General features: G+C 41.4%; 1 protein-coding gene across 1 annotated transcript; it reads right to left on the bottom strand.

The window, feature by feature from the left end:
* Positions 1-4,371: 4,371 nt before the first annotated feature.
* Positions 4,372-13,110, bottom strand: LOC106566139 (uncharacterized). Its single transcript, XM_082968319.1, has 2 exons — positions 12,468-13,110; positions 4,372-6,361 (listed from the first exon to the last, which is right to left on the bottom strand). The coding sequence occupies exons 1-2, from the start codon at positions 12,883-12,885 to the stop codon at positions 5,391-5,393; spliced, it is 1,389 nt and encodes a 462-aa protein (XP_082824445.1). The 5' UTR covers positions 12,886-13,110; the 3' UTR covers positions 4,372-5,390.
* Positions 13,111-14,038: the final 928 nt, after the last annotated feature.

Genomic DNA, 14,038 nt, shown 5'->3' with positions numbered 1-14,038 from the left:
ATAAATGATGGGTTATGAATTAACAGGTATAAATGATGGGTTATGAACTAACAGGTATAAATTATGAGTTATGAATTAACAGGTATAAATGATGGGTTATGAATTAACACATCCCCTCCAGACATTTCAATACATTCAGGATTTCTTATAGTGAGCATAACATGACAATACATAACATCTAAGTAGCTGAATATGATTATGGACTAACAGTTTGAAGGACACAACTCATGTTATTCTGGTTAAACAGTGGGAGACTACTTGATTAAGGAGTGGGGATATTTTTACAATTAAGAAATAATATGTCATGTTTTACTCGTACCTCAGCCAGCATTGTGAATGGTTAGGAAATAATATGTCATGTTTTACTCGTACCTCAGCCAGCATTGTGAATGGTTAGGAAATAATAGGTCATGTTTTACTCGTACCTCAGCCTGCATTGTGAATGGTTAGGAAATAATAGGTCATGTTTTACTCGTACCTCAGCCAGCATTGTGAATGGTTAGGAAATAATATGTCACGTTTTACTCGTACCTCAGCCAGCATTGTGAATGGTTAGGAAATAATATGTCATGTTTTACTCGTACCTCAGCCAGCATTGTGAATGGTTAGGAAATAATAGGTCATGTTTTACTCGTACCTCAGCCAGCATTGTGAATGGTTAGGAAATAATAGGTCATGTTTTACTCGTACCTCAGCCAGCATTGTGAATGGTTAGGAAATAATATGTCGTGTTTTATTCGTACCTCAGCCAGCATTGTGAATGGTTAGGAAATAATATGTTCCTGTGGCTCAGTTGGTAGAGCATGGTGTGTGCAACGCCAGGGTTGTGGGTTCGATTCCTACGGGGGGCCAGTACAAAAAAAATGCATGAAATGAAATGTATGTATTCACTACTGTAAGTCGCTCTGGATAAGAGCGTCTGCTAAATGACTAAAATGTCAAATGTCTTACTCGTACCTCAGCCAGCATTGTGAATGGCTAGGAAATAATATGTCATGTTTTACTCGTACCTCAGCCAGCATTGTGAATGGTGTCTGATGCAGTAAATCTAATACTTAGGTGTTTTTAGTCATCCATGAAAGGTCTGGGTTGGTTCTGTGGTTATAAGTTACTGACCTTGGAATACATTTCTGGCCATGCTGGCAGGGTTTGAATCAAACCCAATGTCCACCTTGTACACTGGCAGGGTCTGAATCAAACCAAATGTCCACCTGGTACACTGGCAGGGTCTGAATCAAACCCAATTTCCACCTGGTACACTGGCAGGGTCTGAATCAAACCAAATGTCCACCTGGCACACTGGTAGGGTCTGAATCAAACCATGGAGGAGAGGGCTTTGGACCTCATCTCGGTGAGTTTAGGTTGGGGAAACCGTGGAGGAGAGGGCTTTGGACCTCATCTCAGTGAGTTTAGGTTCAGGAAACCATGGAGGAGAGGGCTTTGGACCTCATCTCAGTGAGTTTAGGTTGAGGAAACCATGGAGGAGAGGGCTTTGGACCTCATCTCAGTGAGTTTAGGTTGGGGAAACCATGGAGGAGAGGGCTTTGGACCTCATCTCAGTGAGTTTAGGTTGAGGAAACCACGGAGGAGAGGGCTTTGGACCTCATCTCAGTGAGTTTAGGTTGAGGAAACCATGGAGGAGAGGGCTTTGGACCTCATCTCGGTGAGTTTAGGTTGAGGAAACCATGGAGGAGAGGGCTTTGGACCTCATCTCAGTGAGTTTAGGTTGAGGAAACCATGGAGGAGAGGGCTTTGGACCTCATCTCAGTGAGTTTAGGTTGAGGAAACCATGGAGGAGAGGGCTTTGGACCTCATCTCGGTGAGTTTAGGTTGGGGAAACCGTGGAGGAGAGGGCTTTGGACCTCATCTCAGTGAGTTTAGGTTCAGGAAACCATGGAGGAGAGGGCTTTGGACCTCATCTCAGTGAGTTTAGGTTGAGGAAACCATGGAGGAGAGGGCTTTGGACCTCATCTCAGTGAGTTTAGGTTGGGGAAACCATGGAGGAGAGGGCTTTGGACCTCATCTCAGTGAGTTTAGGTTGAGGAAACCACGGAGGAGAGGGCTTTGGACCTCATCTCAGTGAGTTTAGGTTGAGGAAACCATGGAGGAGAGGGCTTTGGACCTCATCTCAGTGAGTTTAGGTTGAGGAAACCATGGAGGAGAGAGCAGCTGTAACACTGTACCTGGTCTAGTTCATGACATTGAGGAGGAGAGAGCAGCTGTAACACAGTACCAGGTCTAGTTCATGGCATTGAGGAGGAGAGAGCAGCTGTAACACAGTACCTGGTCTAGTTCATGGCATTGAGGAGGAGAGAGCAGCTGTAACACAGTACCTGGTCTAGTACATGGCATTGAGGAGGAGAGAGCAGCTGTAACACAGTACCTGGTCTAGTTCATGGCATTGAGGAGGAGAGAGCAGCTGTAACACAGTACCTGGTCTAGTTCATGGCATTGAGGAGGAGAGAGCAGCTGTAACACAGTACCTGGTCTAGTTCATGGCATTGAGGAGGAGAGAGCAGCTGTAACACAGTACCTGGTCTAGTTCATGGCATTGAGGAGGAGAGAGCAGCTGTAACACAGTACCAGTGGTGTAAAGTACTTAAGTAAAAGTACTTTCAAGTACTACTGAAGTAGTTGTTTTGGTGTATCTGAATTTATTTGTATTTTTGACAACTTTTACTTTTACTTCACTACATTCCTAAAATAAAATAATATACTTTTAATCCATACATTTTCCCTGACACCCAAAAGTTAATTTTGAATGCTTAGCAGGACAGGAAATGGTCAAATTCAACACTTATCAAGAGAACATCCCTGGTCATCCCTACTGCCTCTGATCTGACAGACTCACTATGGGTCTAATCTGGTCTCCTTCAACATGGTCATCCTCATTATTAGTCTAATCTGGTCTACTTCAACATGGTCAGCCTCATTATGAGTCTAATCTGGTTTCCTTCAACATGGTGATCCTCATTATGAGTCTAATCTGGTATTCTTCAACATGGTGAGCCTCATTATGAGTCTAATCTGGTATTCTTCAACATGGTGAGCCTCATTATGAGTCTAATCTGGTCTCCTTCAACATGGTGATCCTCATTATGAGTCTAATCTGGTCTCCTTCAACATGGTTAGCCTCATTATGAGTCTAATCTGGTCTCCTTCAACATGGTGATCCTCATTATGAGTCTAATCTGGTCTCCTTCAACATGGTCAACCTCATTATGAGTCTAATCTGGTCTCCTTCAACATGGTGAGCCTCATTATGAGTCTAATCTGTAATTCTTCAACATGGTGATCCTCATTATGAGTCTAATCTGGTCTCCTTCAACATGGTGAGCCTCATTTTGAGTCTAATCTGGTCTCCTTCAACATGGTTAGCCTCATTATGAGTCTAATCTGGTCTCCTTCAACATGGTGAGCCTCATTATGAGTCTAATCTGGTCTCCTTCAACATGGTCAGCCTCATTATGAGTCTAATCATAAGGTGAATGCACCAATTTGTAAGTCGCTCTGGATAAGAGCGTCTGCTAAATGACGTAAATGTAAATGTAATCTGGTCTCCTTTAACATGGTCAGCCTCATTATGAGTCTAATCTGTTCTCCTTCAACATGGTGAGCCTCATTAATTGTCTGATGAAAAAGAAAACCCACACACTGATCAGTATCAATCAGCCTTTTGTTTTCTTTCAAGTTATTAACTAATGATTAACACACACAAGTTCTCAGATGTGTGAGTGCTTTACCTATTTCTAACAGTATCATTTCAAATGGAGAAAACATCTCAGCAAAATGGAAACAATGTGGGAGGATTAGCAAATCCTGTTTCACTATCGAAATTACAAACCACATGCACAAGTGCATTGGACACACCTATGAAGCCAATACTAATCCCATCATGTCTATGAAGCAAATACTAATCCCATCATGTCTGCATTGGACACGCCTATAAAGCCAATACTAATCCCATCATGTCTGCATTGGACACGTCTATGGGCCGGCAGGTAGCCTTAGTGGTTAGAGCATTGGGCCAGAAACCAAAAGGTTGGTGTATCGAATCCCGAGCTGACAAGGTAAAAATCTGTCATTCTGCCCCTGAACAAGGCAGTTAACCCACTGTTCCCCGGTAGGCCGTCATTGTAAATAAGAATTTGTTCTTAACTGTCTTGCCTAGTTAAATAAAGCTTAAAATAATGTTTAAATGTAGCAGAATTAAATACCCACAACATTCATTCTGTGGGAACTAGATTGACTCGGTTCACAGACTGTCAGCCAGACAGTGATTGTGCATCAATATCATCAGACTAAATTAGAGTAACAACCAAATAAAACAGACAAACAGGGGATGTTCAATGACCCAAAAAGACACTATAGTTCATTGTGTGAATCCCCACTTTATTTCCTATCATAAAGAACAGCTGTGGAAATGGGCCGTGGATTTAGACGTCCATCTGACTCCACAACAAGACATGACTGAATAGTTCAATAGTGTCTAATCCAAATAAATCAGCACAATGTCAGGTGTTAGTGCAGGGCTGGAACAGAAACCTGCACACCCAGTAGCTAGATCTCTAGCAGCAAGGTTGGCCATGCATTTTCTAGGTCTCTGCATCGTTGCTTTAACAGTATTGGTGTAGTCATAGAACTTATTCTAACAGTAAACCAGTTGCATATTCAGAGCATTTAGAAAGTATTCAGACCCCTTGACTTTTCACACATTTTGTTACGCTACAGCCTTATTCTAAAATGGATTAAATAATATTGTTTTCCTCATTAATCTACACACAATACCCCATAATGACAAAGTGAAAAACAGAAATACCTTATTTACATAAGCATTCAGACCCTTTGCTATGAGACTTGAAATTGAGCTTACATGCATCCTGTTCCCATTGATTATCCTTGAGATGTTTCTACAACTTGATTGGAGTCCACCTGCGGTAAATTCAATTGATTGGACATGATTTGTAAAGGCACACCTCGTTATATAAGGTCCCACAGTTGACAGTGCATGTCAGAACAAAAACCAAGCCATGAGGTCGAAGGAATTGTCCGTAGAGCTCCGAGACAGGATTGTGTCGAGGCACAGATCTGGGGAAGGGTACCAAAAAATGGCTGAAGTATTGAAGGTCCACAAGAACACAGTGGCCTCCATCATTCTTAAATGGAAGACATTTGGAACCACCAAGACTCTTCAAATCTACTAATTATATGCATTTTCTAGTTTCTTGGCAGGAGTAGTAACCAGATTAAATCGGGTACGTTTTTTATCCGGCCGTGAAAATACTGCCCCCTATCCCAAACAGGTTAAAACATTCTACATTGTGACATAATTAAAATACTGCTACTACAATGTTAAAAACATTCTACATTGTGACATTAATTCATTGATATCATGAAACAACTCCATGTATTTTCTGATGTTTAATCAGAGATCTTTTATCAGAGTATCTCTTGTCACATTGATCACAGCTATGAGGTTTCTCTCCTGTGTGTGTTCTCTGGTGTTCAATAAGATGGCTAGATGTAACAAAACTCTTCCCACATTGACCACAGCTATGAGGTTTCTCTCCTGTGTGTGTTCTCTGGTGTACAATAAGACTGCTAGACTTAGTAAAACTTTTCCCACATTGATCACAGCTATAAGGTTTCTCTCCTGTGTGTGTTCTCTGGTGTGATACCAGGTTGCTTGACTGAGTAAAACTCTTCCCACATTGATCACAGCTATAAGATTTCTCTCCTGTGTGTTTTCTCTGGTGTGATAACAGGCTGCCTAAGTGAGTAAAACTCTTCCCACATTGAGTACAGCTAAGAGATTTCTTTCCAGTATGTGTTCTCTGGTGTACAATCCATTGGCTAGATGTAGTGAAACTCTTCCCACATTGAGTACAGCTATATGGTTTCTCTCCTGTATGTGTTCTCTGATGAATAGTCAGACAGCTAGATATAGTAAAACTCTTCCCACATTGATCACAGCTATAAGGTTTCTCTCCAGTGTGAATTCTCATGTGTACTTTTAGTGATTTTAATCTTAAGTAACTCTTCCCACAATCAAAACAGTGGTGAGATTTCTCTCCAGTGTGAATTCGCAGGTGTACTTTTAGTGAATTTGATCTTGAGAAACGTTTCCCGCAGTCAGAGCAGCAGTATGGTTTCTCTCCTGTGTGTACTTGCTGGTGTATTTTAAGTTCTGATGAAGATTTGCAACCTTTCCCACAGTCAGAACAGCAATGAGATTGATCATCTGTGGGTATCTGCTGGTGTTTCTGGAGGTGTTCTGATCTGGACAGACTCTGCTCTGCCTTTTCAGCATCATGATGTTGTTGAGGCTCCCCAGAGGATCCACGATAGTCCCGTCTCTCTCCTGTGTGAACAACAAAGTCAGACAGATGGTTAAAGGCCACAACAGCAGAAATCCACTGTAAAAGGTGATGCTGTCTTAAGACAGTCAAGTCAGAAACTGTAGTGATATTTAGTCTTGTTTTCACATTAGCAGAAACATCGATGATTGTAGGCTAGAAATAAGTTATTAAAGTTGTTGAAATCCTAAGCAGTGTGCCAGACGACTTTTGGTCTCCAATATAGGCCCCTTTCTGTGTTTGCTAAAATTGGCGCACGCAATTTGGTTGCAGAAACTCCATGCTAATATGGAAACTGCTAGTTATACCAATACCATAGACCTACTGTAGGACCCATAACTTCACCAAACAACAACATAGACCTACTGTAGGACCCATAACTTCACCTAACAATAACACAGACCTACTGTAGGACCCATAACTTCACCTAACAAAAACAGACCTACTGTAGGACCCATAACTTCCCCTAACAACAACATAGACCTACTGTAGGACCCATAACTTCACCTAACAAAAACAGACCTACTGTAGGACCCATAACTTCACCTAACAATAACATAGACCTAGGACTATAAATCATTTAATATTTCAGGTGAAACATGGAAAGTAAAATGTCTTTGTCATGACATTTCATAACCTGATCACCAGATAATTTTGTGAATAATCCCACTAGGCTTCTCTGTAATGTGTTGTCATTCTAAATGTCCTGAATAAAGGAAAATAGCTCTGTGTGTTGTACAATAGCCTATACATCAAGGAACAGTTCTCTACACATTATGAGCTAAGTATCTCTGTGTGCAAACAGACTAACGAGACCCTACTGTAAATCAACCAGACAATAACACATTATAGACATCAATTTGTTAGGGATGTTGGATCCAACGTGGAGCACAGCATAACTGTCTTTACCAGAGTAATGAATGAAGAAGCACTTTGGTTGTTGTTGCATGTCGTGATGTTTGTCATGTGACTGTTATTCAGAAAATGATTTCCTGGATCAGCTGATGATAGTTGAACATGTGACTGTAACTAAGTGTGTGGGGCCAGCAGCAGGTGGGGAATTGGTTATTTTCTTCTGGTTATATTGATCTCTGGCTTCCTCAAGTCATTTGTGTGTGTTAATTATTTAATCAAACACTTGAAGCATCAGTTCAGTTCAAGTTCTGCACATACAGTTGATTTTATTAAACACATGGGGTGTGTCTATATGGAAAAATACACTTCATAACATTTCAACCAATCAATTGGTAGAAATAAATAAAATAACTTTTTATCTGGGACAGGCCTAGAACACAATGCATTCAGACCCCTTCCCTTTTTACACATTTTGTTACATTACAGCCTTATTTTGAAATGGATTAAATAGAAAATGTCTTTTTTTTTTTAAATGATCAATCTTCAGACAATACCCCATAATGACATCACAATACTCCATAAAAGTGAGATTTTTTTTGAAATACTTGCATACCAGTGGTTGTATCTCTCTAGGTCATGCCCGTAGGTTACAGTAGGTTGTATCTCTCTAGGTCATGCCCGTAGGTTACAGTAGGTTGTATCTCTCTAGGTCATGCCCGTAGGTTACAGTAGGTTGTAACTCTCTAGGTCATGCCAGTAGGTTACAGTAGGTTGTATCTCTCTAGGTCATGCCAGTAGGCTACAGTAGGTTGTAACTCTCTAGGTCATGCCAGTAGGTTACAGTAGGTTGTATCTCTCTAGGTCATGCCAGTAGGTTACAGTAGGTTGTATCTCTCTAGGTCATGCCCGTAGGTTACAGTAGGTTGTATCTCTCTAGGTCATGCCCGTAGGTTACAGTAGGTTGTATCTCTCTAGGTCATGCCAGTAGGTTACAGTAGGTTGTATCTCTCTAGGTCATGCCAGTAGGCTACAGTAGGTTGTAACTCTCTAGGTCATGCCAGTAGGTTACAGTAGGTTGTATCTCTCTAGGTCATGCCAGTAGGTTAAAGTAGGTTGTAACTCTCTAGGTCATGCCAGTAGGTTACAGTAGGTTGTAACTCTCTAGGTCATGCCCGTAGGTTACAGTAGGTTGTATCTCTCTAGGTCATGCCAGTAGGTTACAGTAGGTTGTATCTCTCTAGGTCATGCTAGTAGGCTACAGTAGGTTGTAACTCTCTAGGTCATGCCAGTAGGTTACAGTAGGTTGTATCTCTCTAGGTCATGCCAGTAGGTTAAAGTAGGTTGTAACTCTCTAGGTCATGCCAGTAGGTTACAGTAGGTTGTAACTCTCTAGGTCATGCCAGTAGGTTACAGTAGGTTGTATCTCTCTAGGTCATGCCAGTAGGTTACAGAAGGTTGTATCTCTCTAGGTCATGCCAGTAGGTTACAGTAGGTTGTAACTCTCTAGGTCATGCCAGTAGGTTACATCTCTCTAGGTCATGCCAGTAGGCTACAGTAGGTTGTAACTCTCTAGGTCATGCCAGTAGGCTACAGTAGGTTACAGTAGGTTGTAACTCTCTAGGTCATGCCAGTAGGCTACAGTAGGTTACAGTAGGTTGTAACTCTCTAGGTCATGCCAGTAGGTTACAGTAGGTTGTATCTCTCTAGGTCATGCCAGTAGGTTACAGTAGGTTGTATCTCTCTAGGTCATGCCAGTAGGCTACAGTAGGTTGTAACTCTCTAGGTCATGCCAGTAGGTTACAGTAGGTTGTATCTCTCTAGGTCATGTCAGTAGGTTACAGTAGGTTGTATCTCTCTAGGTCATGCCAGTAGGTTACAGAAGGTTGTATCTCTCTAGGTCATGCCAGTAGGTTACAGAAGGTTGTATCTCTCTAGGTCATGCCAGTAGGTTACAGTAGGTTGTAACTCTCTAGGTCATGCCAGTAGGCTACAGTAGGTTACAGTAGGTTGTAACTCTCTAGGTCATGCCAGTAGGCTACAGTAGGTTGTAACTCTCTAGGTCATGCCAGTGGGTTACAGTAGGTTGTATCTCTCTAGGTCATGCCAGTAGGCTACAGTAGGTTGTAACTCTCTAGGTCATGCCAGTAGGCTACAGTAGGTTACAGTAGGTTGTAACTCTCTAGGTCATGCCAGTAGGTTACAGTAGGTTGTAACTCTCTAGGTCATGCCAGTAGGCTACAGTAGGTTGTAACTCTCTAGGTCATGCCAGTGGGTTACAGTAGGTTGTATCTCTCTAGGTCATGCCAGTAGGCTACAGTAGGTTGTAACTCTCTAGGTCATGCCAGTAGGCTACAGTAGGTTACAGTAGGTTGTAACTCTCTAGGTCATGCCAGTAGGCTACAGTAGGTTACAGTAGGTTGTAACTCTCTAGGTCATGCCAGTAGGTTACAGTAGGTTGTAACTCTCTAGGTCATGCCAGTAGGTTACAGTAGGTTGTATCTGTCGTGTCTTTGGCTATGCCGGATTAAGTGATATGACATGCTAACCTATAAAATTCTTTCTCTAATTAATATTACCTGATTAAGCTAATCATGTAAATGTAATTAACTAGAAAGTCGGGGCACCACGGAAGAACGTTTATAGAGTCGTTATCTTCCGAATAAACTCTTAAAATACTTAGTAATATTTTACATCGATAGCAGTCAATATTAACCCTTATCTTATTTTCAGTCTCATAATGAAAGTTGTAAATTCTTGGCTATCTTCACGAACCCTGGCTAACAAGTTGAATCAGCAATACAAAATTGGGTTTAATTATTTATTTACTAAATACCTAAACTTATCACACAGAAGTACAAATACACCGAATACATATGTCATACAAAAACGTCCTGGTGGACGGAACCTGTATCATGGCTGGTTACACAAAGGAAAGGGGGTTGGGCTTGAATGAAAGAGCGGGAAGATTTAGGAACAAAGAAACAGCAGCTATGCTATCGTAAATACATTATCTTATGCATTCTAAATTACCGCCCATTTGGAAAAGGAAAATGCAATAAATATTTACTCTGAGCTGTGCTTCGGTAGATTGGTCGTAGATGCTAGCCGGGTCGGCCAACAGATCTTCCTGTTTTCGGAAGAATGTCAATGGTGGTCAATTGGATACGTGGTGGTATCTTCGTCTGGTTGTTAGACTGGATCCGTCGTCCGTCCTTTCCTAGCCCACGTCTACAGCGGCCGCTGCTAACTCAACGGCTAGGAAGTAGCACTTCTGTAGTGAATAGCTCAAAGTTCATACCAGTTCATACCATAGCTCACGCCGAGGTTGGCTTAGTTCTGTACTTGACGTGTGTCCTAACGTAGAGGCTGCAGACCTCACGTACTGGAACAACCTGGTTATCTTTTCGTCAAAGGCTTATATAGTGGAGAGGGGGGAAGGATGTGTTTCATCGTTTATAACCCCTCCTCTTCACAGGGGTGGGCCACTGATCAAGCAGGGCACTTTCCTTATGAAAACCCAAATCTCTCATTTGGAAGCTAAAATTACATTTCATCTCCTAACAAACAATTTCAATATCAAACATTTCAATTGCATAACAATTCCATGTTACTCTGATAAATAGAGGGTGTATACTTTCTCAGGTACAGTTTATGTCGTCCTGTCATCAATCATAATGTTTTAGATAACAACGAACTGACATCCATACTCATTACGTTCCAAAGCATATTTCCAACTGGTTTTATTACCAAAATATGGTTCCTTTCCCCATTTGTTTGATGTTCCCAGACTCTCTATATTTAACACAGGCTATTCAAGTCCTTCAGTAGGGTCAGAGAGGGGAAGGGAGAAAGGTATTTATGGGGGGGGGGGTCATAAACTTTACCCACAGGCCAACGTCATGACATATCTCTCTAGGTCATGCCAGTAGGTTACAGTAGGTTGTATCTCTCTAGGTCATGCCAGTAGGTTACAGTAGGTTGTACCTCTCTAGGTCATGCCAGTAGGTTACAGTAGGTTGTATCTCTCTAGGTCATGCCAGGAGGCTACAGTAGGTTGTAACTCTCTAGGTCATGCCAGTAGGTTGTATCTCTCTAGGTCATGCCAGTAGACTACAGTAGGTTGTATCTCTCTAGGTCATGCCAGTAGGTTACAGTAGGTTGTAACTCTCTAGGTCATGCCAGTAGGCTACAGTAGGTTGTATCTCTCTAGGTCATGCCAGTAGGCTACAGTAGGTTGTACCTCTCTAGGTCATGCCAGTAGGTTACAGTAGGTTGTATCTCTCTAGGTCATGCCAGTAGGCTACAGTAGGTTGTAACTCTCTAGGTCATGCCAGTAGGTTACAGTAGGTTGTATCTCTCTAGGTCATGCCAGTAGGTTACAGTAGGTTGTATCTCTCTAGGTCATGCCAGTAGGTTACAGTAGGTTGTATCTCTCTAGGTCATGCCAGTAGGTTACAGTAGGTTGTATCTCTCTAGGTCATGCCAGTAGGATACAGTAGGTTGTATCTCTCTAGGTCATGCCAGTAGGTTACAGTAGGTTGTATCCAAGTGGAAACAATTATCAACCCAACGTGGAAAGTGTTGAATTTGGTCAACAACAAAATGAATGGCTTATTTGCTACGTGAGGTTTACTTGATCTAACAGAAGTTTCTTAATGATTAAGTTGTTACGTGGACACGTGACATACTACAACTTTGATAAAAACACTTTTGGAGTTGTCTCCAGATCGCTATGCATATTCATGCTAGTAGCTTAGCATCTCTCTCCATTGAATACAGGCGGTTGACGACAACAACCCTCATAGAATATAAACAATAGATTACAATAATAAGATGTATCCACCAATCCAAAGACATGATAGGTGGGAGCGAGACAACCCACAGTGCAGCTTTGTGGACAACGACTCCCCTTGTTAGGGCGGAGAGACATCTTGTCAGTATATCCATAATCTTTGGTGTAGCCAACCCAACTCTCACATGGCTCTATTGGGGGACACGGTGTGTAGTAAAACATCACTACATTAAAATCACTACATGCCGTGGCCCCCCAGTCTGCGGTCAGCAGATAGACCCTTCTCAAAGATATATGTTAAGTCACTTTTTGGAAACGGAACGGAGAAAACAAGGGGTAGCTTGTTCTCTACGTCGTCTGATTCTAGACATATCAGTCATCATCCCAGGGCCCTCCGTTGAAGAGGTATTGACGAGCCAACTCCGAATATCCAAAGTTAAAAACTAATTGAAGGCGGTACTTACTGGTGTTAATCAGATCTCCTGTCTCCTCCTCTTCATCTTCCAATGTGACAGTAATCTCCCCTTCCTTCTTCACTCCAAACACAGCATCATCCTCTTCTTCCTCTTGTTTAACTGAAACGTCTTTCTCTTCTTCTTTCACTGTAACACACTCACCCTCTACTTCTTGTTTTACTGTAACATCCTCTTCCTCCTCTTCTATTACTTTAACATCCTCCTCCTCTTTCACTCTGAACGCACCTTCTTCTTTAACTGAAACGTCTTTCTCTTCATCTTTCACTGTAACAGCCTCATCCTCTACTTCTTGTTTTACTGTAACATCCTCCTCTTCTTTCACGACAATGTTCAGCCCCAGAGCTTCTTTCTCCGTCCAGCAGACCTCCTCTTCTTTAACAGGAGGGGAGTAGTTTAGGGAGCTCATGTTCGGGGATGTTAGCTAGCTAGCTATCATTAGCGACTAGGCTAATGCTAACTTAACCAGCCAGCTACTATAGCTGACTAATAAAAAATAACGTAATATTAAATTAAATAGATTAACAAGTAGATACGACAGAAGTGTGTCTAAAACACAGTAGCTAATATAGACCGAAAGCGTATAAATAGCTTGAATGTTTCGGCTATGTTGGCTAGCAAGCTACCGAGGTGGTTGACGAGCTGTTTATGAAGAACCGTCCACTAGATTATACGTCACGCTGCAGCATCGCCTGAAAGACGCACATCGCCGTCTGCTGACTGGAGGGAAACGCAGTTGAGGATCAGATTTTATTTTCAGACAAAGATTATTTTACATAGATTTAATTAAATAATACTATTGAGACATACAAAGACAGGAATGTGGTGATTGATTAGTGAGAATAAAAAATGTTTAATACAGCACATTTAAGGCAGTTTCATTCAGTCAAACAACATATAAATAAGTAGCCAGCTACTGTAGGTCTATACTGCTCCTACATGGTGTAACAATACATCATGTAGATGTATATAATGAACAGACTAGGTCTATACTGCTCCTACATGGTGTAACAATACATCGTGTAGATGTATATAATGAACAGACTAGGTCTATACTGCTCCTACGTGGTGTAACAATACATCATGTAGATGTATATAATGAACAGACTAGGTCTATACTGCTCCTACATGGTGTAACAATACATCATGTAGATGTATATAATGAACAGACTAGGTCTATTCTGCTCCTACATGGTGTAACAATACATCATGTACATGTATATAATGAACAGACTAGGTCTATACTGCTCCTACATGGTGTAACAATACATCATGTAGATGTATATAATGAACAGACTAGGTCTATACTGCTGCTACATGGTGTAACAATACATCATGTAGATGTATATAATGAACACAATAGGTCTATACTGCTCCTACATGGTGTAACAATACATCATGTAGATGTATATAATGAACAGACTAGGTCTATACTGCTGCTACATGATGTATCAATACAGTGCATTCGGAAAGTATTCAGACCCCTTCACTTTTTCCACATTTTGTTACATTACAGCCTTACTCTAAAATGATTAACTCTACCGTTTAAAAGGTTGGAGTCA

The sequence above is a fragment of the Salmo salar genome, chromosome 02 (assembly GCF_965601325.2).
Source record: "Salmo salar chromosome 02, fSalSal1, whole genome shotgun sequence".
In the NCBI taxonomy this organism is placed as follows: Eukaryota; Metazoa; Chordata; class Actinopteri; order Salmoniformes; family Salmonidae; genus Salmo; species Salmo salar.
The sequence above is the reverse complement of the archived record's forward strand: the minus strand, read 5'-3'. Positions and strand labels throughout refer to the sequence as shown.

Bases quoted from the DNA above. Each gene is read 5' to 3' on its own strand.
- LOC106566139 (XM_082968319.1), bottom strand. From the start codon at position 12,885: ATGAGCTCCCTAAACTACTCCCCTCCTGTTAAAGAAGAGGAGGTCTGC. The intron at 6,362-12,467 runs GTAAGTACCGCC...TTGTTCACACAG, and splicing joins AGGAGATCTGATTAACACCA to GAGAGAGACGGGACTATCGT.